The sequence below is a fragment of the Peromyscus eremicus genome, chromosome 6, assembly GCF_949786415.1.
Source record: "Peromyscus eremicus chromosome 6, PerEre_H2_v1, whole genome shotgun sequence".
In the NCBI taxonomy this organism is placed as follows: domain Eukaryota; kingdom Metazoa; phylum Chordata; class Mammalia; order Rodentia; family Cricetidae; genus Peromyscus; species Peromyscus eremicus.
Genome location: NC_081421.1, coordinates 125606899 through 125633366, shown reverse-complemented (window position 1 = coordinate 125633366; position 26468 = coordinate 125606899). Strand labels below are relative to the sequence as shown.

Genomic DNA, 26468 nt, shown 5'->3' with positions numbered 1-26468 from the left:
AGGCTGACAGTCACTTCCTGGATCTGAGTACCATGAGACTTCCCAGCGTTCAGAGCAGTCTGACCACAGGAAAGACTGACCAACCATCTAAAAGTGGCAACTTGCCGGGCAGTGGTGGCGCACGCCTTTAATCCCAGCACTCGGGAGGCAGAGGCAGGCAGATCTCTGTGAGTTCGAGGCCAGCCTGGGCTACCAAGTGAGTTCCAGGAAAGGCGCAAAGCTACACACAGAAACCCTGTCTCGAAAAACCAAAAAATAAAAAATAAAAAAAAAATAAAAGTGGCAACTTGCAACTTGCACTTCTACAACCTCCCTGGAGCTACAGTGCAGACATTCAAGTGGAGGTGATAATGAGTACCCTCATGACCAAGGATAGAGCAGAGGGAACTCCAAAGGCTTGCAGAATCTGCTTTCAACAGTGAAGAAACAAAAATCACTCATCAAAATGGACTTTTCAGACACACTACCAGACGCAAATAAATTACTCTCATGCTTGATCTCAGAATATGAAAGAACTTCTAAAGCAGTTGCAGGAGACAGGTGTCAGTTTAACCCGTTCCAAGGACAGTCCTTCTCCACCTGCCAGGAGACCTGTTCATGCTCACTGGACTGATTTCTGTGCATTTCCTGGCGCTGGGTCAGTCTTATCCAGACATTGGGTAACAGATTGCAGCCATAAAATTAGTGGTAAGAATCTGTTGATTTGGAGGCTCTGAGTTACTTGACCCCTGGGAGAACTGAAAACAGTCCAGAGTAACCAATAAAGGGGTTCCCACTACCCTATCTCGGGAGCTAGGAAAGACGCTTTTATAAATAAGAATAATCTAAACAACAAGGAGCTGTAGAGCTGCCTTTTGAAAAGATTTTCCCCTGGCACAGTGGTGGTGATAACAATCTTTTACACTCACTAGTGAGAGCATTAGTTAATACAACTATTTAGAAAATAGCTTACTAATATGAGCTAGTCTCAAAAGTATTCATGTCATTTGACAAGTTATTTTCACCCCTTAATATACCATAAGTGTCTAATCTATAATATATAGAAATTCCCATTAAAAATATTCTTTGAATAATTTCAAATAACCCAAAATTGAGAAGTGATTAAGTAAATCACAGTAAATGCAGTCATTAAAATGTGTTAACACATAGTTTTAATAACATGGAAAATGCTTAATTGCTTAATGCTTTAATTTACGAAAAAGGAACTACATAATCATATGTCAACATAGGCTCAATCATAGATGGAAAAGAGGAGAAATTCTCAAAATAGTTTAACAAATATTTTGACAAAGATCATTCACCTGTAATTGATTTTCCAGACTCGCAGCAAAGAAGCAGACAATAGCTCTCTGTAATTGATATCAGAATCTTAAAGAAAAGAAAAAAAAAGTCTCAGCATGAGATGACTATGGTTAGTTTAACTTATATGGATAGAATAGTTTTCTTCTTTAATAATAACATTATATATTTTCTAATTCCTTAATTTTCTCAATTTCTACAAAGAATGAGTATTAATTTTACAATTGATAAAACTGGGTCTTGATCCAGAATAATCCAAAAAGCAACTAATTAAAGTTACTCTGAGGGTAACTTTACTGGAATTAGATGGATAAACAGATTTCAGTGGATGTTTGGTATAGAAGATGTCATTTGAGAGTTATATCTTAAAGCCAGTAAGATATAAGTCAATTTTGCATTACCACAGAGCCAGAGTGCAGGGTTACATGCAAGTCCCTCCTGCCTCTGGGTGGAGCACCTTTAAGCCTCTAGCAGAGCAGCCTGTGTTATTTGTCATTTCTATTATCGTGTGTGTAGAAAAAGGATATACTCTGAAATAAAAGCTCTCAATAACTATGAGGTATTACTTAAAGATAAGAATTACAAACTCATCCTGGGCTCAGACATTACTACCTGCTTTGAATGACTGTTGAGAGATCTTGAATTTATATCTATATCTACCATGATGCTTGATACAAAAAACACTTAATGAAAAAAGCCAATCACTTTCCTTCCAGGGGGTGTGGCAATCAGTGCTTGAAAAGAGGGAAGTGTTGTTGGTTGTTTTTTCTCTTTTACTCTTTCGGGGGCCTGCCACTCAGCTCCCAAATAAATCACACACAGAGGCTTATTCTTAATTATAATGCCTGGCCTTAGCTTGGCTTGTTTCTTGCTAGCTTTTCTTAACTTAAATTATCCCATCTACCTTTTGCCTCTGAGCTTTTCTTGTTCTTACTTCTGTATGTCTTACTTTTACTCCTACTCCATGACTGGCTGTGTGACTGGGTGGCTAGGCCTTGGCATCCTCCTCTCCTTGTTCTCTTGCTCCTTCTTCTTCCCAGAATTTTCCTTCTATTTATTCTCTCTGCCTGACAGACCCACCTATCCTTTCTCCTGCCTCACCATTGGCTGTTCAGCTATTTATTAGACAATCATGTGTTTTAGACAGGAAAAGTAACACAGCTTAACAAAGTTAAACAAATGCAGCATAAACAAAAGTAACACACCTTAAAATAATATTCTACAACAGAGAAATGCAGAGCAATAAGGAACCTACAACCCCATTGTGCAGGGTTTAAGATGAGCAGGATTTAGAAGGCCATGCTTCCAGGAAGAACAAGGGGGTTTCATCAATGAGCAACTCCAGCTCTAAGAGTGGTGAGATCTGCCCTCATGCAGTTAACCAACAAGTAGCTTTTCAGGATTAAAATTCAAATCTCAATGTTCCTATATCAATAATAATATTTAAATTTGACCAGGCAGTGGTGGCACATGCTTTTAATCCCAGCACTTAGGAGGCAGAGGGAGTTGGATCTCTCTGAGTTCCACGCCAGCCTGGTCTACAAAGCAAGTTTCAGGACAGCCAGGCTACAAAGAGAAACCCTCTCTTGAAAAACAAAACATGATAGAGGGAGACATCATGGGGATAGGGAGATACCAGGTGCTAGGGAAGTTCCCAGGAATCCACAAGGATGACCCCAGCTTAGACTACTAACAATAGTGGAGAGGGCGCCTGAACTGGTTTACCCCAGTAATCAGATCAGTGAATACCCTGTCATCACAGAGCCTTCATCCAGTAACTGATGGAAGCAGATGCAGAGATCCACAGCCAAGCTCCAGGCTGAGCTCCAGGAGTCCAGTTAAGGAGAGAGAAGAGAGATTCTATGGGCAAGGAGCATCAAGATCATGATGGGGAAACCTACAGAGACAACCAAACCAAACTAATGGGAACTCATGAAATTTAGATCAACAACTGTAGAGCCTCCATGGGACTGGACTAGGCCCTCTGCATAAGCAAGACAGTTGTATAGCTTGATCTGCTTAAGGGCCCCCCTGGCAATAGGATCAGGATTCATCCCTGGTGCATGAGCAGGCTTCTTGGAGCCCACTACCTCTAGTGGGACACCTCGCATAGCCCTGAGGCAGGGGGAGGGGCTTGGACCTGCTTCTAATGTACCAGGCTCTGCTGACTCCCCATAGGAGGCCTTACCTTTTTGTAGGAGGGAATGGGGGGAAGTGGATTGGAATGGAGGAAGGCTGGAGGGGTGGGAGGAGGGAACAGGGGCATCTGTGATTGGTATATAAAATAAATAAAAAAATTTCTTAATAAAAAAAAAATTAAAATACATTTTTCTAAAACAATGCAGATGTCCCCAGATATATAAAGTCAATGGTAATCCATGCATCATGGTGCATAACATAAATGCATTAACCTTGTATTTAAGACATTGTGAAGCCTTGAAAATCATTATCATGCTTATTTAGGTGAACAAAAGTGCATATGAGCATGTGATAGAGCACACATGGAGGTCATAGGGCAACTTGCAGGAGGCAATTCTCTCTTTCCACCCCACGGGTCTCAGGAATCAAACTCAGTTGTCAGGATTGGTGCAAACACCTTTACCCACCCAGTCAGTTGTCTTGCTGACCTGACACTGGAATTTTGTCCAGTCTGGCCTCCAGGCTACTTCCTATAGTGTTGTGTACATTTGTGTGCTTTGGGTAGCCTGAACTGCTTGCTCCCTTGTTTCTCCATGAATTCTGTCTGCTCACTACATAGACCCAACTGTCGAATGGATGGGAAATAAGAAAGGTAAACTTAGTGTGAGTTATCGTCTCTCCTTCATAGGTCAGGGAGGAAGTCAGCTTAGAGGAGAGGTCCTGTCGAATCCTATGCACATTGCCTTTGGATGAGCCTTGTCTCTTTCAATATTTCTGGAATAAGAAAGTGAAGTTTACAACCTTGTTTTGCAGCAGCTGCAGCAGCAGACATGGCATACCACCACATCAGACCTCCCATCGGCTACTCCATCCCCAAGCCCATCTCATCTCTGCTGATGCGGGGCTGGAATGCATGTCCTGAAGTGAGTGCCTTTGTTTCCTCTTATAAAATGTGTGATGTTCCAAAGCCCATCACAGTCTGTGGCTCTAACATCTGTGTCCAGTGTGTGTTGAAACAACATGGTAGGAATACTGACCTGCCTTCTGTGTCTCGAATGACCAGGAGGCCTGAACAGTTTGGATTTCTGTGTTGCTGCTCTCTGGTTTTGAGCTGTTCCTCACAGCTGTTTAGAAAAAGAGAGACCTGGGATTGAGAGGTGACACACAGCCATGTCAGCTGCAGTTTAATTAGCTTGAGCCACACTGAGTCCTTTTCTAGAGAAAAAACTTTGGCACAAGATGGACTCAAGATGGCTTTTCACGTGGTGAAGCAAGCCTGCAGGAGAGCCCAGGGGACGAGGTCTTCAGCTGCTACCTGAATCTGGCAGCACCAGCCACAGTAGCTATTGTTCCCCATGTTCTCAAAGGACAGGGTTAGTCTTCACTGCCTCGCTTACACTGGGAGACAGCAGTGTCTGTGGGTCTCTCTGCTATTGCATTCTCCCATTTGCTCAAATTTGGTCACCATGGGTCTCCCTGAGAGGGCAGTGGGCCTTGTTCTGAGCTCTTCATATATAAATGCTAGAAGACTCTCATTGTTCAGGACAGCACATCTGGTCTTGTCTTTTCTTCAACAATCTTGATTGGCCATTCTCCCTAAACCTCTCCGAAAGAAAGCAGACAAAGTGAGTCTTTTAACTATTCCAGAAAGCACCCCCAAAGGACAGATAGAGTGAGCCCAGCTTTAGACATTTGAAAGCAAAGGTATGATTTGCCCTTTTTTTAAGGCAACACTCAAAAAGTCATTGCCCAATCCACTATGTTCATAGAAGCTTCTAGAAGAAAAGTGAAAGTTCGCACAGGATGTGGTTTGAGTGTGTCAGAGGGCAGCCTCTTCTTCTGACCATTCAATCTGGTGTGTCTTGTACTGAATTTAGAATCATCTCATACCAGCAGGTTAACACCGTAAAAGCAGAGTTTGTTTTGTTTGTTCAGCCTTGTTTTGTTCATGTTATAACTGCAGCACTCAGAACCACAGGTTGGAAATGCTCAAAAACACAGTATCTGTAGAGTAAATGAAGGAATTCTTCATGTTGGCGCCTCCCATTCCTTGTCTAGATTCTGGTGTCTGGAAAGTTTTATATTAAAATTACATGACTTAAAATAGTTTGAGGAGACCTTTCCTGGTTTTGCAATGTGATCTTGAGAGCATTATCTGGAGATAAATGTACAGAGTGCCTTATCCAAAGTTCCTTTCTCTCTGTAGGAAGAGAGTTGTACCAAGTTTTCACATGAAATATCAATAAAGGGATCTATTTGCTTCGTGGTATGTGTGTGTGTGTGTGTGTGTGTGTGTGTGTGTGTGTGTGCGCGCGCGCGTGTGCGTGATTGCTTTAGTGGAAAAGTTGTATTACTAAGGAGTGAATTTTATCAGCACAAGATACAGGCTATAGGTTCAGGGAGGAAGATGGAGGCAAGGTGTCCTTGAAGAGCAGAGTCATCAACTTGCTAGTAATATTGGGCTTTCACTTAGCTGGGTCCTGCCTTGGCACTGGCATCTGCCTCATGACTATGATGGTCTGCTCTTCCTATTGTCTTTACAGTGCCCAGAGGGTCCTTACCATATGGTTAGGGTGAGCGGTAAGATGATGGGAACTGGGGATCAAGACTCTGATTTTTGTTTTTCTTCAACAATTAATTTATATTATCAGATCTATATTTGACACCAGTACCTCTTAGAAGTCCGGTTATTTGTGGTAGTCATAATTAGTATGAAGATGATCAACTATTCATTAGAATGAATAATGCCCGGCACTGTACTTTTTCCCTGTGGGAGACCAACAGGGGATTGTAATGTTTGTTCAGTGAGAAACCACTAAAATAACTACAAGTCACTTTTACTCTTTTATTTATTAACAATGAACTTGCCACTGTATGGAAACAACTGTTACTAAGAAATTGTGCTCAACTCAAAATTTGTATTCTACTACAAATATAGATAAATAAACATACTATCATGAGTGAAAAAAAATTAATTTATCAAGTTCCTGCTTTACTCCGACCTGAGATGGGTCTAGGGAGTCAATGGAGCAGGGCTGTCCATGGAGCTGAGGGAAGTCAAGATTAAGGAAGAAAAGACTCTATGAAAATGCACACCAAATCAATTCCAGAAAGTTGGGGACAGAGAGATAGTGTGAGTTGTAGAAGTCTTCCCAGAAGTGACCACGTGGGCAGAGATCCAAATCCAAAGACAAGCATTCACTGAATGAGGGGCTGGAGAGAGAACACAATCATCCAAGCAAAGAAAATGTGCAAATTCACTGTGAGGGAAGAGATGAGTGTTTGCTAGTTTAACAAGTTAAACCCCCAGGCCAGGTACCATTTGATGAAGATCTTTAGATGTAACAGACTAACACCATGTTCTCTCACCCATTTCTTCATTTTCACATTCATTTCTTGAGGATTTCAGACATGAGTATCGACAGCATTTCTACTCCCCCCTCTCAACTTCTTCAATATCACCCCTAGACACTCTCTCAAAATTCATAACACAATCCAAACCCCCAATATTCCAAATGCTGTGGTACTGGCTTAAGTGTCTAGCCAGACTAAAGCATTTCTAGTCAATAACATAAACACAAGGAAGTATGTTTTGATTGTTTGTTTTGTTTTTTTCGAGACAAGGTTTCTCTATCTAGTCTTGGTGCCTGTCCTAAAGGCAAGGTCTGTGTAATCATGGCTAGCCTAGAACTTGTGATGTAGACCAAGCAGGCTTTATAGATATTAAATGTCAGACTTTGGAAAGCCTCAGAAACTGCAATATGAATTTATACATGAAATTGTAGATAATTTTAATTTTGTCTCTAGAGTGGTAAAAGAAATATAAACCAGAATAATTGTTTTAGAAATAAATTCCTTAGGTATAAAGGATTTCTCATCATTTACTGAAACCTTGACGTGCAACTCTGTTCATGAAATAATTTTTGAATTATCTTTGACTGTGTGGGCAGCATACTATTCACTCTGCGTGGTGTGTGTGTGGAAGCAGAAATTCTCGGGCGCCATCCTCACCCTGCAGAAAGAGCATCCCTGGTATGGAACCTGAAACTGCACATCCAGCAAGCCCCCTAGCAGCACATGCCCAGTAGAGACAAACTAAAGCATGAAAACTGAAGAAATGTTCTCAGATCAGAACAGCCCGGGGGCTGCTGGCACTGTGATCCAGTTGATTATAACTGGCACCTGTGTGGTTGCCATGGAGACCCAGGGGACTCATAAACCTGAGGTCTATTGTAAAGGAAGCACCCTAAGGAAGAAAGGACAGTGTGTGTGCAGGGGGCATCTCTGCTGCCTTCTGAGAGGCAGCCAGTGAGGAAGGGGAGGCTTAGCCCCTGCATTGCTGGAATACTGGTGGTGACAAGGAGAGAGAATGAGGCAAAGGACCCTTCATTACAGAGACAGCACTTTTAAAACATTGAGAAACTGAGAGATAGAAACAAAAAAATCACCCCATCTGTCAGTCAGAACAGAAGAAACTGACCATACAGGAAGACAGACGTTTGTTCCTCTCGCCTCAGAGGTACTTCCCACAATGAAGTGGTATCAGGAGAGACAGGAGGGTGACATGGGAGTGAAGCCCAGGTAGAGAGGCCAAATGAAAACAGACAGGGAAAGAGATGCCAGAGATGCCTGACACTGGGCAAGACAGAGGAAGGGTGAAGGACTTTCAAAATGAGAATGGTTCATCATTTGCTGTCAGTGCCACGCAGGAAATAGACGTGGAGCACCAAACAGTGTTTGCAATGTCCAAGCAATCTGTTAGTATTTGGTATTATAAATATCAAATATGGCTAAAAAGACATAGAGTTTGGGACAGATACAAAGATGGGAAAGAGAACGCTTGTTTCTGTGGAATCTTCCCCTACCCCCACCAGGCAATGTGAAGTATTGTCTTCCATTCTGTGAATGCATAGGCTGCATGTCTTACTGGGTGTCAGTATAAATTGCCTGACTAGACCTGTAGTTTTCAGGTAAATGTGACTTTCAGTAAAGAGGTTTATTCACCACTGCTTTTACATCCAGTATTTATAAGCACATTTGGTTCTCTGGGCAAGGAGGGGTGCTCTAGGCAAACAGCAGTGGCAAGCTCAACTGGAGAGAGCAGACCGCCAAAGACTCCTGTTAACGGTTATTTGATTTTCAAAGCCTTATATTAATAAAAATTGGCAATAAAGCTCGTTAAAATTCCTTTTGTTCTTGAGCCATTGTGTTGCTTTTGAAACCTGTTTGCCCTTCTGAAAGGAAGGAAGAAGAGATTGCCCTCTTCTGGACTTACAGGATTTTTCAAATTTTACAGTTGGCTTGGAAATCCTCAGTTTTTTTTGTCTTAGACGAATAGCAGATTTTTAAAGACTTCTACTTAAGATCTAAGAAAATTATTGACAAAGAAATTACAAATGGGTAAAATTTACCACTATGCAGTACAATTAACAAGCATGGCTGAATTTTCATTATACCTAATTAGGAACACTGATCAAGCACACGTGAATATATAATCATCGGTGTAGAAAGCAAAATTGTAATAGCACTAATTGAGACATGCATAATAATTTCCATAAAATATACATCACATACAAAATGTCCTTTTCATGTTGAATCTTTCATTCATTTGAGGCTTTTTAAATCTTTGGTCGATTTTCCAAGAGGAGGCAAAGGTTTCCATTGTCCCATTCCTTGAAGGAGTCTGTTCACTCAAGCATAGGGAGCACACTCCTGGCTCCAGCTTCCATTTTTGTGCTGTAACAGACTATGAACTTCTATTACACTGGAAATGAAGAATTACTGAGGATTTATGCCCTAAACAGTGTGTGTTCCGCATACACAAAGGCTAGGGGTGTTTTTGATCCTTCAGAAGACAGCCTAAGCAGAAAAGGCATGTTATGCAGTTTGCTGTCTCTGACTCGCTACTCAGCTTCTAAAAGTGGTGGAATAGAGTCCTCAGTAGATGGTGGGTGTGATGCAGGTTTGTAAGCAGAGTTTTCAGTTCCATTTTCTCTGTGAGGAATTAGAGGCACCCCGTTTTCTGCCTCAAAATGAGTGATATTCAACTCCCCAGAATGGTAAGAAGCTCCCGGCATGCCCACTGTCCCAGCATCCTCTCTGTGTGCACTGACGTCTGGTCGGTTGTCTCCAGGGTCTCTACAATGGGACTCATGGTTGAGAGTGTGAGGATCTGCCTCACTCTGCAGCATGATGGTTTTGACTTTACTCAAGTCTTTAATGGAAACTATCTCCTTGTCAGAACCGGGACAACACACTACAAGTTTCTGCTGCCTTTCATCTGTGGCACCCAGCTGAGTCTCCCAACTCACTGCACTAGAATTTTCATTTCTCTCATCAAGTGCTTGTTTCTGTTCTTTGCCCGCTGCCTGTGGCCCTGGTGCTTCCCCGTGATTGTCTCCAAGTGGCACACTGTCGGTGCCAGTTCCACCTTTGCTGCTGTTACGTAAATGACCAAGGGCCTGTCTTCTAGTGGGAGGTGAGCAGCTCTCCTTGAGAAGTTCCATTCCTTTTGGGAGTGGAATAGAATGTGGCATCACGAATGGCAGGTTATTGTGGGATTGTGTCCAGGCAGTGGGAGAGGAGTCACACTCTTCTATGTGTGGAGGAATCTTGTTTCCTCCATCAGTTCCTTCCCCATCCATAATACAACTTTCCACACTTTCATGTAATATTTTGGATTTACTCACTAATGGTTTTTCTTCACTTCCAAGCTGTTCATGGCTTAATTTTTGCTCTTCCTGCTGTAAAGTTTGATTATTACCTAAGCTGTGACCCCTGCTGAAGGTGTCAACCTGGTCACTGAGGGACAAAGTAAATTGGTTTAGCTCATTGGTCTTTAATTTGTCCTGGTCTGTGTATTGAGTTGACACCATTATCACATGGTCAGTAGCTCCCTTAGAGTGTTGAGATGATAAAACTCTATTCTCTACATTTCCCAAATGGGCTGGGGAGGGACCCATAGCTTCTATTTGTAGCTGGGTGGCATTTTCTATTTGTGCAGGTGAGAAGAGAGGGAGTGAGCACTGTGGCTCAGGATACCTGGTTATAGGTTGAAGCACTGTTGATGAGCTTCCATTAGGAATGCGGCCCACTGGGCAGCAGCCACTCTGCACAGAGTCCAGATTGCCTACAGACAGGCTGTCAGCTCTGTGGAGGCCGTTTCTTTCCTGGTAAGGGAAGCTCTGTGGGGCACTTTCCAGTGGCATCTTTGAACAAGTGGGTTTAATGTGACTGCTCCTATCTGGGAGCTGAGAACTGACAGAAGGCAAGGGTGCTGCTCTGAGTTTTCTCTCAGAAGTTCTGGCTAGCTTCTTGGGAGGTAATCCTGTTTGTTTATGTATGTTGGGGAGTTCTTGTGGGGACTCTTCTGGGTGGACCCTAGCTTTTCCAAAGGGGTGCAGATCTAACTTTATCCTTAAGTTCCTTCCCTTTACTTTCTCACTTGGATGGGACTGCTTGAGTCTCTTCTTTTTCAAAAGCTGTTGCTCTGGAAACCATTCTCTTGATTCCTTGACCTCCTCCAGGCTGGCACAGTTTTTGAGATCCAAAGAAGTCGGGTGGTGATTTTCACTCTCTAGCTGTCTCCCGGAAGCTGGTGTTTTTGCTGACATTGCCAACCTGTTTCCCCCAACTAAATCAGGATCATGGGCTTTAACCCTCTTTGTAGAATATGCCTTCTTGATTTTTGCTGACAACTTTGATTTGTCTTTGTTCTCCTGACTCCTGAGGAATTTTTTTATTGCTCTGTTAATTTGGATTTGCTCTTTCTCAGATTTCATGTGATCTCTGTGATCTGGCTTCTTCTTTTTCATATAATCCTGAAATTCATCCCAGGACACATATTTGCAGGTAAAGGAAGTATTGGGGTGAAAATCCATAGGCTTGTTCTGCTTTAAGAGGCCACAATGATCATCATATCCCACTCTATGTGTGTGGGAGATCCTGCCCACAGCACATTCATCTGGCTCCCGTGGCTTAGAGGATGGGCTGGTGATGAAAAATCTCTGTCCAGGTGGCTGTGAAGCATTGTCTCCTTTTCCCATTGGAGACTGCCATGATTTGTCTGTTAAATGCCTCCCAAGACTCTCTCTTGCCAATGCTGAGGTGGATGTCGCATATCTGCTTCTAAATGTGTCGCTGCTGCTCATATCTGCTGAACAATAAATGCAGGAATTTACCACTGGGCATAGTTGTAGTATCCCAATCAATCAGAAGCCTCAAACCTTATGAAAATTGTGACATGATTCCTTTAATTATCATAATTCCTGAGTACTTCCTAATTTTCTGCCAACACAAAAGAGGACTCTTGGCTATTTGATGTGTTAGCAGGGGTGTTCTTTGTAGCCACCTGTCAGTCAACTGATGCTGACTTAGACACTGTGGTATTAGGAAATAAATGACATTCATATTAACTCATATTTAGATTTAGTCACGGTTACCTTAAAGATGAATGACATCTGAATCCTTTTCAAGTGGCATAAAAAGTTTTTTTCTTATTCATTTACCATTTTAGAATACAAATCTGGAAAATCTATATAAAATATGAAGCGATGTTCAGGCCTCAGAGTAACAAAGACAGCACAAAAATAAAACCTTGTTGCCTTACTATAGGCAGAAAGCCATATCTTACTTTATTTCCAGCAACTTAATGCAATATCCACTAAAGATTTATTGATAAGTAGGTGATTTGGTACATTGCCTGGGAGCAGTATCTGTCTGTGACTTTCAAATGATATAAGTAAATATACTATTAATAATACACATTCAATAATACCAATGAAAACCTAATATTAGTTGTGTTCATAAGAAGAACAAGTTAATGTGCTAAATGTTATACATTTATTATCTCATTTGATAGTCACAAGAGCCATGGTCTCCTGCAGAAGAGCTGCTCTCTTAGGGCTTTTACGGGCAAGAGATGCACTTAGATGTCTGATGTTTTTCCCAGTTATACATCAGGACTTGGATCAGTCTGTCTGACTCTTATCCACAATGAATAGAATTATGCCTCACAAACCTACTTCCACTTGTTTCATGGAATTGTTTTATTTAGAGAAAAAGAAATGAAAAAAAGCTTCCATTTACTAAGGCAAAGGAAGAGGTGAAGTAAGCCCCAGGCTAGAATGACACCAGACCCTAAGGCCTACCTTGTGGGTGACCGTGAGAAATACGCTGGTGTGAGAAGGCTGGGTTAAATGGGAACTGTATGTGAGTGTAAAGATTGTACAGGGAAAAAATTGATGGTCTTTATAAGATTCTCAGAGAGTTCTAGAAACTGAAGGTAAGAACTAGATGGTTTCTAGCACCTTTTCTACCCCCCAGGGGTCTGTTCTTAAGTCCCATGCTAAAGACATAAACCCAGACTTTTCTTCAGGACCAAGTATGACCTTGATTGTTTCCTTGAATTCTTCCCTCCCACCCCAGGATGCTGCAGAACTGCAGGTATCTCCTCAAGGTCACCATTGATATGACAGACCAGTGTTCCCATATGAAGCAAGGAGCCAGTGCTACAGAGGGTTAACCAACCACATCCTCTTGTGTGTAGAACTTCCCCACAGACAGACAAAGCGAGGCTTTGGATACTGCTAAAAGCTAAAAGGAAATGAAAAGGCTAAGCCCTTACTTCTTATAAAGCAAAACCAATCTTTTCTGATTTCTGTGGCAGCTGTTTTTTTCTTGGCCATCTTTGTCTGGAATCAAACCATCAGCCCCAAGGAACCAGCAAGAAATGCAGTCAGATAAACTCACATCCTGCCTTATGCCACATAGGAAATAAAATATAGTTTCATTCTTATCCCGTGGTGCCCAAATCCAGCCTTAGGGCCAGATCCCCACAGTAAGTGCATCCCATGGTTCCTCTGTCATTCATTTTCCAACAGAAAACCTTGCTTCTTCCAAACCAGTTGAAATAAGTGGCGGAGCCCACTTCCCAAGCAGCTGTGTAAGTTTGCACTGCAGGGCTCAGAAGCATTGCCCCAGAACTCAGGAAAGAAAGGAAGACACTTGATTCATTGCCTCCACATAAGTACTGGCATTGCCCTTGGACAGCAGGTAGGTGTCACGGCCAGGTTCACTGGGCTCCCAACATGGGACAATGAATTAAGCCCTGACTTTCCCAGAACTGAGAAGTTATCATCCTTGACAGCTCAGCAAGCGAAGTGTGTTTCTTGACACCATTCCTGAAATGAATCACTGGCATTAAGAGGCCGTTCCTCTCAAGTGCTGTGCTCTGGGAAGGCTGTTTACTGCAGATCGACGTCAGAGCTCAGAGGACGTTGGGATGAAAGCTGGTGCCCACCCTCTCATAAATCTTAGCAATACTGTTGAAGAGGCTTCTTCTCTTTCCTTTTTTAACCATCCTTAGGTATTGGGGCTCAAAATTTACTCTTCAGGCAGAGGAGGAATGCTCAGTTCAAGGATGAGGAGGCAGCGTCAACAACTCACCCAGATGCACATACTGAAATGAACTCAGACAGAGAGATTCACACTCACTACATACACAGGAACCACACTCCCCCTCATAGAGACACATCGGCTAGCACAGGAGCACGCATACACACAGGTACTCAAACATGTATATGTGCATGTTTACACACACACACACACACACACACACACACACACACACACACATTCCCAGTACCTTTTATCTTCAGAAAAGGAAGAAACAGACTACAGTGAATTTTATAGCACTTCTCTCCTGGAGAAATTGAGAAAAGATTCCTTCTTCTGAAAAACTAAGCACAGTGGGATTTTTCTAACAGACAAGCTCACCTGTTTTTCTCGTTCCGTGCTGCAGCAGGATTTGAGCCCGGACTTCTCCGTGTTTTGAGTTGCTTAGCTTCTCAGCTGTCTTCAGACATCTTGTAACTAAGTTTGCATCATGAAGAGCTTTCTTGTTCCCAGAAGACCCCAAGCATCCTGCCGGTAGAAGTGCCTCACCCAGGCGAGAGCGAGCCCTGTCTGGGCCATGGTCTCTCCCCTTCAGTTTTCTGAATGATGTGTCCAGGGCCGTGGACGTGGAGGCCAGTATTGCTTGATGCCTCTTCTCCTGTCTAAGTGGTATTTCCTTTCTGGGGCCCACATAGGACATGACCTCTGTCTCATTTTCCCGAGTTAAGTGGCAGTTACAGCATCCCACAGCACGGCCGTTTCTTTCTTCATGAGCACACGGGGATTCATTGAGGGTTCTGCAACAAAGGTTTTTGGATGTGCGTTCATTTGCTCTGCCTTGTTGGAGTTTCCAGTTAAATATGACTAACCCTGCGCATGTGAGACCAACGATTCCTGTGACAAACAGAAAGACCATTAGTAGAGCATCATGGGAGAAATGTGACTCTCACACATGTGAAGGCATAGGAGTCATCCATCACCACAGAAAAACCATCGGGCCAGACAGAGGCTGTGTTAATTGACTGCGTTCTACTTTGCAGTTTGTATATAAAGAATTATAGGGTCAGAGAGATGGTTCCCTGAGTAACGGTGCTTTTTGCACAAACACTGGGACCTGCGTTCAATCCCCAACACTCAGGAGAAAATCTGGGTGTGGTCACATGTGCACTGTAACACCAGAGCTCTGAGAGGCAGAGACAGAGAGATCACTGTGGCTTGCTGGCTACCAGCCTAGCTCTGGGCTCAGGGAGAAACCCTGTCTCAAGAGATTATTGTGGTGGTTGATAGAGTACTCCATCTTACATTCTCCTGTAGCCTCCATGTGCACACAACTGTACACACATGACAGGCCTGCACCACAGCACACACATACACAAGACATTATTTAAAACAATTATAACAACACCTGGAGCTTTTTCAGAAACTGCAGTTCATTCAACATAAGAGGATTATTTTTAGTTTATGAAAAAGACATTTTAATTCTCGGTTTACTTTTTTGTATGGTCATAAATAATAAAAGAAGATAAAAGCTGCTAGATACCCTGAAAGTCTCAGAACCCTAATCCTCAATGACAAGTTGACCCCACATGCCTTTGGCTTATTTCACCCAGTCCGGACGACTCATCACAACTGGTGTTCATCCAGCAGACAGGTCAAACTCCTCCCTTACCTGAATTTCTCTCTATCCTCCTTCTCCAAGCTTGATGCTTCCAACATTCACTGTCTTTAGGACACTTCAGCTTTTGCTGTGTTCACTGTGATTCTAGTGGCATCTTCTCTCTCTGCTTATTTGATTTAATTGTCCTTTAAAATCTAAATCAGTACCTCCCAATTCCTCAGTGTTGTTCTGGTTTTTGTTTGGTTACTTCATTTTTTGTTTTGTTTTCCCTCATCTTTTAAAAGGATTCTGCATTTCCTGTGAGCCACAAGAGATGATTTCCAGTTTCAGAGGCCTGGTATTGTCATTTTGTGTATTAGGTAGACATAGACTGACCTCTGAGCAAAAGTGGAAGGGGCCCAAGTTTGCAACACTGAATGAAGTCCTTCTGACTTCCACCTCCCTTTTCCCACTTTGACAAACGGCATTCCCAGCCGTCTAGATATGGGAATCCACCCCTGAGTCATGCCCCATCCCCGACTGCCAACCATGCATGCCTCCTTTGTTCCTTACATTCTGACGGTGCTCTGCATTTGTGCTCCTCTGCCAGAATTAGGGATTGTACAGAAACAGGAAATTTGCAGTCTTTCTCACCACGCTACCCCAAAGCCCAAAACTCAGGCACAAGGATGGTACTGCAGGAACATTTGTTGACTATAACGGAAAGAATTCTTCTCAGCATTCTGAGAACAGAAGCACTTCATTGTCTAATCTGATAAACCACTGTGGTGAGGAAGACCTGGTACCAGTGCAGGCTGGCAGAGAGGACTGCTCTTGCTGTGTGACTTTGGCCAAGCCAGTTCCTCACTCTGAAATAAAAGCTGTGGCTGAGACAAAGCAGTTGGCTGCACATGCCTCATTATCTTCACAATGACACTATTAATGAGCATATACTTTTGAACTTGAAAGAATAGGGGTGTTTGTGTGTGTGTGTGTGTGTGTGTGTGTGTGTGTGTGTGTGTGGCAACAAGTTAAAAAGAATAAAAATTTCTGGCAAAAATCCTCCAACTGGACTCGGGAGCTGACTCTGTGGATAAAGCCCCTGCCACGCAGGTGTGAGGACTGGAGGTTAGACACCCCCAGAAGCCATGGAAAAGCCAGTCAGATGCCAGTAATACATTATTAGTAGCAGTCAGAGACAGGGGACCCCCAAATTCTGTTTGGACACCTTTCTTGAGAATTTTAGGGCTTCTGAGCCAGAATTGACCCACATATTTTAAGCTTCCTGTTATTTTAAAAAGATTCTGGAATCTTTTAGAACCTATGCCCATCTATATAGATAAAGAGCTGTTCCCTTACAAAACACATCTCTAAGTGTCTGGTTCTAAAAATAGTTGTAAAAGATATTGTGTTGTGATATCCCCTAAGCGGTGTCCTATAGAGCTGGTGTGTTGAAACTCATTATAGGCAGAAGACTGGCAAATGTTCACAGATCCCTTCCTCTTTAAGGTTGAGAACACTCATTGGAAAGTGGGAAGCTGTACAGGAGCTGCCATGAACACGCCTGCTTCATGCTGTGTGGCCTGTTACTTGGCTGTCCAGCTGCCTGGGTTTTCTCTGGAGTACATGTCAATTATCCACTGGGTACCAGGGCACATCAGGAAATTTGCTGCTACTGGGATGCTTTCGTCATTTGTAGTACATTTCTTTGAATTTTAAATGACTGATATTGTTACACAGATGTCAAAGGAATTGGTTTTTCTGGGAAGTTTGGGTTCCCTTTTGAGGGAGTTCGATGGCTCCTGGGTGGTCACGGTATCGGCTAGTTTCCATTAGAAGCACAGCCAGGAGTCAAATTGCTGGTGTCCAGTTCATTCACCTGGAACCTCTTCTCAAATAATGGTTTGTAGCAAAGAACCCACTGCTCAGTCTGGGTACCATTGGTGAGCCTCTGTCCTACAGATATAGAGCACCATGTGTGTGCAATCACAAACAAACAGAGAGACATATACACAGACACACTCAGAGGGATGCACACACACCCAGTCACAGACATAGACACAAACCCACAAACAGAGGGAGAGGGAGAGAGAGAAAGGGAGGGAGGGAGGGAGAGAGAGAGAGAATTAGAAACACACAGACAGATACATAGGCACACAGAGAGATGCATGTGCATATGCCCACATACACAATCAGAAGCACAGACACACACGCTCCTCGTTACCCTGTGCACTGAGATCATTCTAAAACACACAGAGAGATAAATCACTCAGGAAATTTCAATTAATGGCAGTACTGTACATCATTCATCTGGCAAGATATGATGGCCAATACATTTTAAAATTCCATTACTCTTAAAAATTGAATGATATCTACCCCTTTGTTGGCCTGGGAGAAGTGTATGAAAGAAATGGAAAAATACAAGTCCTCAAAGAATACAAAGCCCTCCAGCAAAAGAGAAAACAGAGGCACATGGTGCCCTGAGGCACACAGCTTGTCAAGGGGAGACAGGGTTCAAATCTGCAGTCATATGCTGAGTGACTCAGTGACTGCAGCCCACAGGCTCTGTATGTGAGGTGCCTGCAGATGTCCTGCTGACACCGTCTTGTGGTTCTGGAAAAGCCCACTGGCAAATTTTTAAATACAATGTCTTTAGTCTTTGAAAATTCCATACACATGGGTAATGCTGAGTTTAAAATTATAAATATTTGTTTTTCACACACACACAGAGGAGACGGACAGAGAGAGAGAGAAAGAGAGAGTGGGGGGGGGAGGATATTTGGGTGAGTATGCCGTGGACATTCATGTGGCGGTCAGACGTCACAGGAGTTGTCTCTCTGCACTGTGTGGGTCCTGCAGACAGGCCATCAGACTTGGAAGCGAGTGTCTTTACACAGTGAGCTATCTCTCCTGTCCCCATTGGTGACTTTTACAGGGAGAGAAAATGCATAGATGTGAGTGAAGGAAGAGTCTACTGCTCACCAGGTCTTTGAACTTTTTCTTAGGGTCCTAGTAAACACACCAGTACTGTGTGGCGAGTGGTTACTGAAACAGAGAAATTAATCTTGTGTCACAGTCATGATAAAAGGAAGTCTAAGTAACAAGTTAAGTTAGTTATTCCAGAGTACACTAGTTGCACCCGGACCGGAGTCCTTCATTCTCAGGCCCCATCTCTGTCTTGCACTGTTCTTGTTAAACAGGAAGTGCTTGCAGCCTGTACTAGGTCTTCACCAACCTCTCCCTTCCACAACCTGCAGGAGGCTCTCCTGGCTGCTGTGGAGAGGACTCACGCACACCAAGAACATGCACTAGAGGGGTAAAGAAGGGGGCTTTGTTCCCCTGGTATACCTGCAAAGCCCAGCACAGTCATCAGAGCCACGTCCTGCCCTGGGAGGAGGCCACGCCTGTCCCTTAGAGCCAGAGTGAGGTTGTGACTCTTGGAGTCACAGTTGGTCTCAGACAGCCTCAGCATGCTCTTTGCAGCGGCCACAGCTGGCGGAGATACCTGACAGTTTAAGTCCTTCGTATTATAGAGTATGCGAACCGGAGACGTCACGAAATTTCTTAAAAAGCGGGCTAGCGGGTAGAGGTCGCAGGTGCAGCTCCACTGGTTCCCCTCCAAGCTCAGGACGCTCAGCTGCTTCAGCGGGGTGAAGGCGTCTGGCATGTGAGCCAACATGTTTCTAGAAAGGTCCACTTCCTGCAGATGGGGCAGGGGCCGAAAGGCATCCTTCTCAATGAAGGAAATGAAATTGTTGGGTAAGTCCAGATGCCTGAGTCTATGGAGGTTCGCGCCTCTAAAAGAACTGTGTGTGAGGTTGGTGATCTGATTTCCGTCCAGCAGGAGTCGGCGCAGGGCCTTGGTGTTCCGGAACCAGGCTGCTCTCAGGGTGCGCAGAACGTTATTGCTCAGCACCAGGATCTGCAGGCTTCGCAGCTTGCTGAAGGTGTGGTCAGGCAGAGAAGAAATGGGGATGCGGTTGCGGCTCAGTGACAAGGTCTGCAGCTTGGTGAGAGCATGCAGGGAACCTTCCTGAATTCCATAGATAGCATTTCTGCTCAGAGAGAGCAGGGCCAGGTTAACCAGGAGAGTCAGGTTGGCACTCTCTACGGAGGAGAGGTGTCCGTCCGTAAGGATTAGGACCCTGGTGGTCTCAGGGGCAGCTGTGGGGAAGAAAACACAAGCTAGAGGTAGGTGCGTGCACAGAGTGAAGAACAGAGAGATTTGTCACCTGCCGGGCAAGAAGCAAAATGGAAACGATTGCAAGTTTGAGGAATGGTGGATTTTACCCTCTCCTCTGTCTCTGGAATATGCTCATTGAAGAAATATAAACCCATGTGTTCCTCGGTGTGTGGACTTCACTGTTTGAGGGCTCACCCACACTTTTCAGGCCTCCCTCAGAGGTTGAGTCCTGACCTGGGCCAGCACTACTGTCCCTGTGGACCTCCACCCCAACCTCAGAGCTGCCTGAAACAGCTCCCTAGCCAGCATTTGTCAACAATGCATATTTATGCTAGAAAGTCAATTATTTCTTTTACCCTCCAGCAAAAAGGTGTGGGCTGGGTGGGGAGTGTGGAGGAACTCAGTGAACTCAGCTTCTTTTTTCTTTCTTTCTTTCTTTCCTTTTTTTCTTTTCTCTGCTTCAGGCTAACTTGATCAGATGTCAACTTGATCAGATCTAGAGTCTCTCCAGACAGCTGGAGGATCTGTCAGCAGGGCCCTCATTATAGTAGAGGCCATCTTGGCCTCCTGTCTGATATCAGTCCATCCTGTGATGACAGGTGGTACTCAGGCTTCCAACTGTTAAATCCCTTCCCATAATCACCTCTGAGCCATCACTGCTCTGTCATTAGAAAGCAAAGCATTTTAACTCAATAAAAATGCATTGTAATCAGGAGTTATTGTAACACATCTTTATCATGCTAAAGTTGTTTTGACTGCAGATGACAGTATCATGAGAATGAAGGAGCCCATTGTCTCCAGGAGGTCTGAAGGTGATATTAGAACCACCAGCCATGGAGGAAGCAAATCCCAGTTCCCCTGGGAAATTCAGACTGCATGGTTGAAACAAAGAGATAAAAATGTAAAAGACAAAGGCAGCTCAGAGTGCCTTCTCTTGGAAGAATTGCTTCTCTCTCAGCAGCACACAGAAGCTTAAATCAGGGCACTTTCTAAAGCATGTGCTATTGATTATTTAAATTCTATTAATTCTGGCCAGTTTGGCATTTTGTCTCTCTCACCATCATGTCTGAGAGGAGCTGGGGGAGTTCTTTGTTTGTTGGGTACCCAGTGCTTTGGGGATTTCAGACTTTCACTGAGAAAGCTCTGATTTCTCTCATCTGCAAAAAGACACAAACACTCTCCAGCCCCTTTCTGACTCTGTGTTCATGAAGTCTAGCCCCATATGGGTGGCATCCTGGGTGCAAAGATGCAGGAAAGCGCAACAGTGCAGGGCAGATGCCAGCTCTGACATCTCACACACACATCACAAAGCAGAGTGATGGAGAAGCCTGCTTATGGGATGGGAGCACATCCACAGTGTCTGTTTCCAGCACTGACCAGGAACAGTTCGGATACCGACAACAGGAAACTCCCCCCTTTCAGACAAGATGAGAGGGTCTACCTCCAAATTCCCAGACAGTCCTGGGATTTTAGAAATGGATGAAATATCCTCCCTCTACTCCGCCTTCACTCGGTCTCATTTTTGAAAATTTTCCACTGACAGAGCTTATAACCTGTTTATCCCTTCCATGAATATCAGGATGTAAATCACATTCTCTTCAAATTTGTTAATAAGGTGTCTTATTAAATTGTTGACTTAAGCAAGCAGTATGTAATGAATACAGGCAGCACTTCTTGTTAGCATTTCTACAGCTCATTTACGACTGATAAAAAAGAGAGAGAGAGAAAGAGAGAGACCAGACTTTCAAAATGAGATGGGCTTTGATAATAATCGGTTTTGCTGGTACATTGGTTAATCTTATGAATGCTGAACAATTGCCGTTCAGTATTCAGAATTGTTTACATTTCCTTCATTTGGTGGTAAGGTTCAAATCTACACAAAGTATGGACAAAAGCAGTATCCATAATCTAAATTCTTCTCTTCACTTTTAAGAATGTAGCTTTATGAGGTACAGATATCATTTTATCATAAAAATATCTCAGTTGATCTGGAATGTACTAATGTCTTATTGGTGGCAACCACTAGAGACAGAAAATAAAGTAAAGGTACAAGTCTCCTAGTGATGTAAGGCCTGCTCCTTTGGAGGGTGCCTCTTTCTGGATGACGTCAGAGCAGTCAGTACAGTGTAGTACAGGCACAGTACAGGCATAGTGAGGAGTCTGTTGGCTACACCACTCACTGCTGTGTGGAGCTATGAGCTCATTACCTACTATGTAGGTCAGCTGTTGACACAGGGGTACATCTTGGGTGCACACCAGACAGGACTCAGGGCAGGCTGCTGTCACCCGCAACACGAAGGCAAGGGGTAGGAGCCATCCACCTGAGAAGGGAGCAGAGTGCAAGACCCATCAGAACGTGGTGTCCATAAGAACGCTGGTGTCCACCACCTGGATTTCAGCTTTTTGGTGGTGACTGCTTCTAAAGGAGCACCATGGTGTCCTTGCGAAGGTAGAAAGCTACGCCATGTTTCGAGTTTACAGTGAACTATTAACACATTTGACCACAAACGCAGAGGACTGAACAACTCGGGCTCTTGCAGGACACTTTAGACTTGGCAGTGCTTTGCCCAAAATATCATCTTATTTCTTATTGCTCTTAAGTCTGCGTCTTCTTTGAGGTAAAGAAGTGGAAGTTGAGTGTGGTTAACAAGCAGTCAGAGTCAAACAGATAGGAGTGACCCCAAGGTTTATAAGCTGGGTCTGACGTTGTCTACGATGCTGAAGCGTCTCAGGCTCCTAGCCTTACACATCTACAGGGCAGCCATCTCGTCCCCTACAGACCTAGATGCCCCATTTAAGGAGCGTGAATGGAGGGAGATCAAGACCACAGCTCTGTCCAGCACTGAATTCAGTTGAGTTACTGGCCAGTGGTGGTACCGTTCATAAATTACTTCATTTTTCATACTTTCTGCTTTTCCTGTATGAAATAAAAAACAACAAGAAGAACAACAAAAAAAATCTATCAACCATACAGAGTTAGATGATGTGCTCTAAGTACAGTAAATGTTCAAGCTTGTCCTGATGCTGCCTTTCCAAACTTTTCCAGTGAAACATTATCACCCTTCAAATGGGCCACTTGAAAGAAATTTCTTGGTGGAAAAAAAAGAAGCAGCAGAGTGAAATGAAGGTCTTAAATGTGTAGCAGTTTGAGAACAAAATAAAATATGAAATTATTAATTTAATCACTGGCTCCATAAGAATTTTGGCAAATATTTCAGATTGAAGGCCCAGATGATGGCCTCTATCCCTTGGGAATGGGGATGGAGGTGGAGCTCTTGCTCATCTGGATGTGCATCCTATGGTGTGCCATAAGCAGCAAACAAGGGGTCATGAAAACAGGCCTCACCTGATGATAAATGATGCCCTGGGATAAAAGCAAACAAAGACTGGGCTGTAGGGCTCTCAGTAGGCAGACGAGGAAGAGTTCTCAGGTGAAGTGACAGTTAAACACAACCTATGGAAAGCAAAGGTACAGGAAACCCTGCTGGGGAGACAAACAAGTGCAAACTCCCCAGAGGTGGGGGAGACTCCATGTACTAGGTGTGGTGGGCCTCGCGTGAAGGTGGGGTCGATCCCACAATAAGGGTGTAGTGACTTTACGTGAGGGCGGAATGGACCCATCTGAGGGATGTGGTGGGCTTCGAGTGAAGGGTGGGGTCGATCCCACAAGAAGGGTGTAGTGACTTTACGTGAGGGCGGAATGGACCCATCTGAGGGATGTGGTGGGCTTCGAGTGAAGGGTGGGGTCGATCCCACAAGAAGGGTGTAGTGACTTTACGTGAGGGCGGAATGGACCCATCTGAGGGATGTGGTGGGCTGTACCTGAAGGGTGTGACAGACTTCACATGAGGGGTGTGGTGGACCCCACATGAGGGTGGAAGGAGTAGACCACCCATAAGGGTGGAGTGGACCCCCTATGAGGGTGGGGTGGGAGTTATTAATCCAGTTACTGTTTCAATAAGGGTTTTAGTAAATTTTTCAGATCACGGCCCTGATCATGGCCCTTATATGTTGTAGATGGAGATGTAGGTGGAGCCCTGGCTCATTGGGTTTGCATCTTATGCAATGACAAATGCATCAAACAAGTACACATGAAAATAGGTGTTTCATGTGGATGAGAGGTGCGGTAGATTTCACGTGAGGATGTGGTAGACCACACATGATGATAGAGTGACCTCACATGAGGAGTATAGTGAACCACATCCACCTGAGGGAGGACTGAGCCACACACAAGGGGTGTGGTAGACCACACAGATCAAATGCTTTGGATGGATGTGATGAGCCCCACACACGTTTAGTGTGGCCTGATGGGAATATGCAAGAGGAAGGGTCAGTCAGAGATCACATGACAGGGTACTGTGTGCCTTAGAGAAGAAAACAGGGACTTCATGTTTCACTTATGCAAATGAAATGGGACATGATTACAGGCTTTTGTGGGAAGTATTGCTTGATCTGAGGTGCATGCTTAAGTGATTACCTTGACTGCATCTGGATCATACTTTAAACAAGTGGAGAAGCTGCACTAATAGGAGACAATTGTGATGATGTCAGCAGGACCTGATGTGGCTTTGACAGTAGAGAGGTAGGTAGGTTGAAGATGAATTTGTTATTTTAATGATGTAATTTGACTTAACACAAGTAAACTCAAATCAATCTGGTAGACAATGCTAAATCTGCAAGAATAAATAAAATATTACTCACTTTCAAAATACCTTGTGGCTAGTGGTATTGACGTGTATACACCTAGTTCTAAGGAAAACTGAGACAAATCTAGTAAAAGATGGAAAGCTATTTTGTGGGATCGCTTGGACACCAGAGGGATGTAGTTTATTAGTTGGATCTGCAGAGTGTGGCAGTTTTCTCCAGGCTGAACATAAAAGTCAGACAACTGTACAGTGAGAAAATATCCAGAATTAGGCCTTATGAGCTATAAATGTGACCTCAGCTCATTTCTGTGGCCTTACTAGGCAACAGAGTATTGCCCATGTGTGTAGTTCAGGGCTTACACAGAGGTTTAGGTAGTTCACACAGGATCTTGGAGTTTCTTACCCTAGGATCCCTTTGATCTCTACTACCTGCTTATGATAGGCAGGATTCTAAAATGACTCATAAGATTCTCATGTGTTGTATACATATACATGACCCCTCTCCAGGAGAGTGGACAGAACATGTGGAGATGAGATGTTACATCTCTGATTCTCTTCTGTCATATGCTAGAGGAATGTCCTGTAGGGGACAACCCACTCAGGTGCAGCGATTATTTATAGCAGATGAGAGGATTCACTCAGGGACATGAGCCCATGCTGGCCAGGAGAAACCCAAGCATCTGTCTTGTGAACTATCCATGTCAGGTAGCTGTGGGAATCCTCTGAAAATTTAGGGCCATTCCTGAGCAATATATTATGAAAGCAAGGACATGAGTCACACAAGCATAGGAAAATGCATTCTACCAACCACCAATAGTCTTGGAGGTAACCGCTGCACCTCAAGTAAGAGTCTCAGTGGTATCTAGCACCTTGATTTCAGTGTGATAAGACTCTGAGGAAAGGACCAAGCTAATCTGTGCTGTGCTTATGACCCATAGAAACAAGGTAAAAAGGACGATAATAAAACCACACGTTTTGCTAAAGACTCGCGGAACCATTTGCTATATTGCAATGGACATTGTATTACGATGGGTCTGAATTCTGCCCTCTGATTACTCAAACAAACTACAGGAGTTTAAATTCCTGTGGTGGGTATCTACCCTCAGAACAATGCTATGACTAAAAGAACAAAAGCGTATGACTTCCTTGTGTTCTTCCTCCCCGCTGAGTGACCTCCTTTAGGTCCTACCTGGTTTGCCCATGCTCTGGGATCTTCTTTACATTTTTCTAGTGCTTACAGTATTTATCTGTAGGCAGGTTTATCTAGCATAAGTTACTTGATCATGGAGGTTTTGGATAAACATTGAAGGAGAAACTGTATAATTTCACAGTGTACTGGATGCAGACACAGTAAAGACAGAAGTCAAAGACCATTCTCTGCTTTAGGGTCTCAGCAGGTAGACATAGTTGTCATTGACTGAAATGGGAAAGATTAAGGGCACTCAACTGTATGTGTAGTATCTAGAGGTAGAAAGCCTGGAGTTGTCCTTTACAGACATGAGGCTGCCAATTCATCAAAAAACTGACTCAAATTAGAATTGTCCTGGGGAAATTCAAAATTTTGAGAAAAAGAAGAGAACCAAGGTACCAAAGCCTGAGACAATGGCTTCAAACTCAACTGAAAAGATGTATTAGGGACAAAGGAATATATTTAATGCTGTAACAAGTAAGATGAATGTTGAAACTTACAATTGATTTTAGCAAAAAGCAAGTGTTTGTTCTCCCAAGAACAATTCTAGTAAGGTGTTGAGGAGAAAGCATGATTGGGGTGAAGGTGTGAGGTGTTTAAAGACAGCAGGATAAAACACTTCTTAGTGCATCTTGCAGGTAAGTGAGCTGTTTTGGGATATTTGTACACTGCGTGAAGATGTATTGCTGTGATTGCTGTAATGAAGATCTGAATGGCCAATAGCTAAGCAGGAGGTCTAGGTGGGACTTCCATGCAGGGAGAGAGAAACTGGGAAGAAGAATCTAGACATGCAGGAGGCTCCAGAAGATGCAGAACAAGTGGGGCATAGAGAGATGGAGAAGAGGTAAAAAGCCACATGGTAGAATGTAGATTAATAGAAGCAAGTTAATTTAAGTTGTAAGAGCTAGTTGGGGATAAGCCTAAGCTAAAGGCCAAGCTTTCATAATTAATAAGAAGTCTCCATTGGGTTGGGGATTTAGCTCAGTGGTAGAGCGCTTGCCTAGCAAGCGCAAGGCCCTG

At 43.6% G+C, this 26468-nt stretch overlaps 2 protein-coding genes across 2 annotated transcripts in view; one reads left to right on the top strand and one right to left on the bottom strand.

Moving 5' to 3' along the window:
• Tnni3k (TNNI3 interacting kinase) overlaps window positions 1–26468 on the top strand; it is a 265004-nt gene that overhangs the window by 187502 nt on the left and 51034 nt on the right. The window contains exon 21 of the mRNA XM_059266495.1: window positions 4252–4361. Within this exon, the coding sequence (XP_059122478.1) occupies window positions 4252–4361 (110 nt within the window). The remainder of the gene's footprint in view (window positions 1–4251; window positions 4362–26468) is intronic.
• Window positions 9342–25461, bottom strand: Lrrc53 (leucine rich repeat containing 53). The gene is made up of 5 exons (XM_059265068.1): window positions 25449–25461; window positions 21821–21934; window positions 18779–19594; window positions 14215–14727; window positions 9342–11590 (listed from the first exon to the last, which is right to left on the bottom strand). The coding sequence occupies exons 1-5, from the start codon at window positions 25459–25461 to the stop codon at window positions 9342–9344; spliced, it is 3705 nt and encodes a 1234-aa protein (XP_059121051.1).

Excerpts from the sequence above, each read along its gene's own strand:
- Lrrc53 (XM_059265068.1), bottom strand. Across the intron at positions 19,595-21,820 it reads ACAGCTGACCTACATAGTAG|CTGCCCCTGAGACCACCAGG; the intron begins GTAATGAGCTCA and ends TCTTCCCCACAG. Across the intron at positions 11,591-14,214 it reads GCACGGAACGAGAAAAACAG|ATATGAGCAGCAGCGACACA; the intron begins GTGAGCTTGTCT and ends ATTGTTCAGCAG.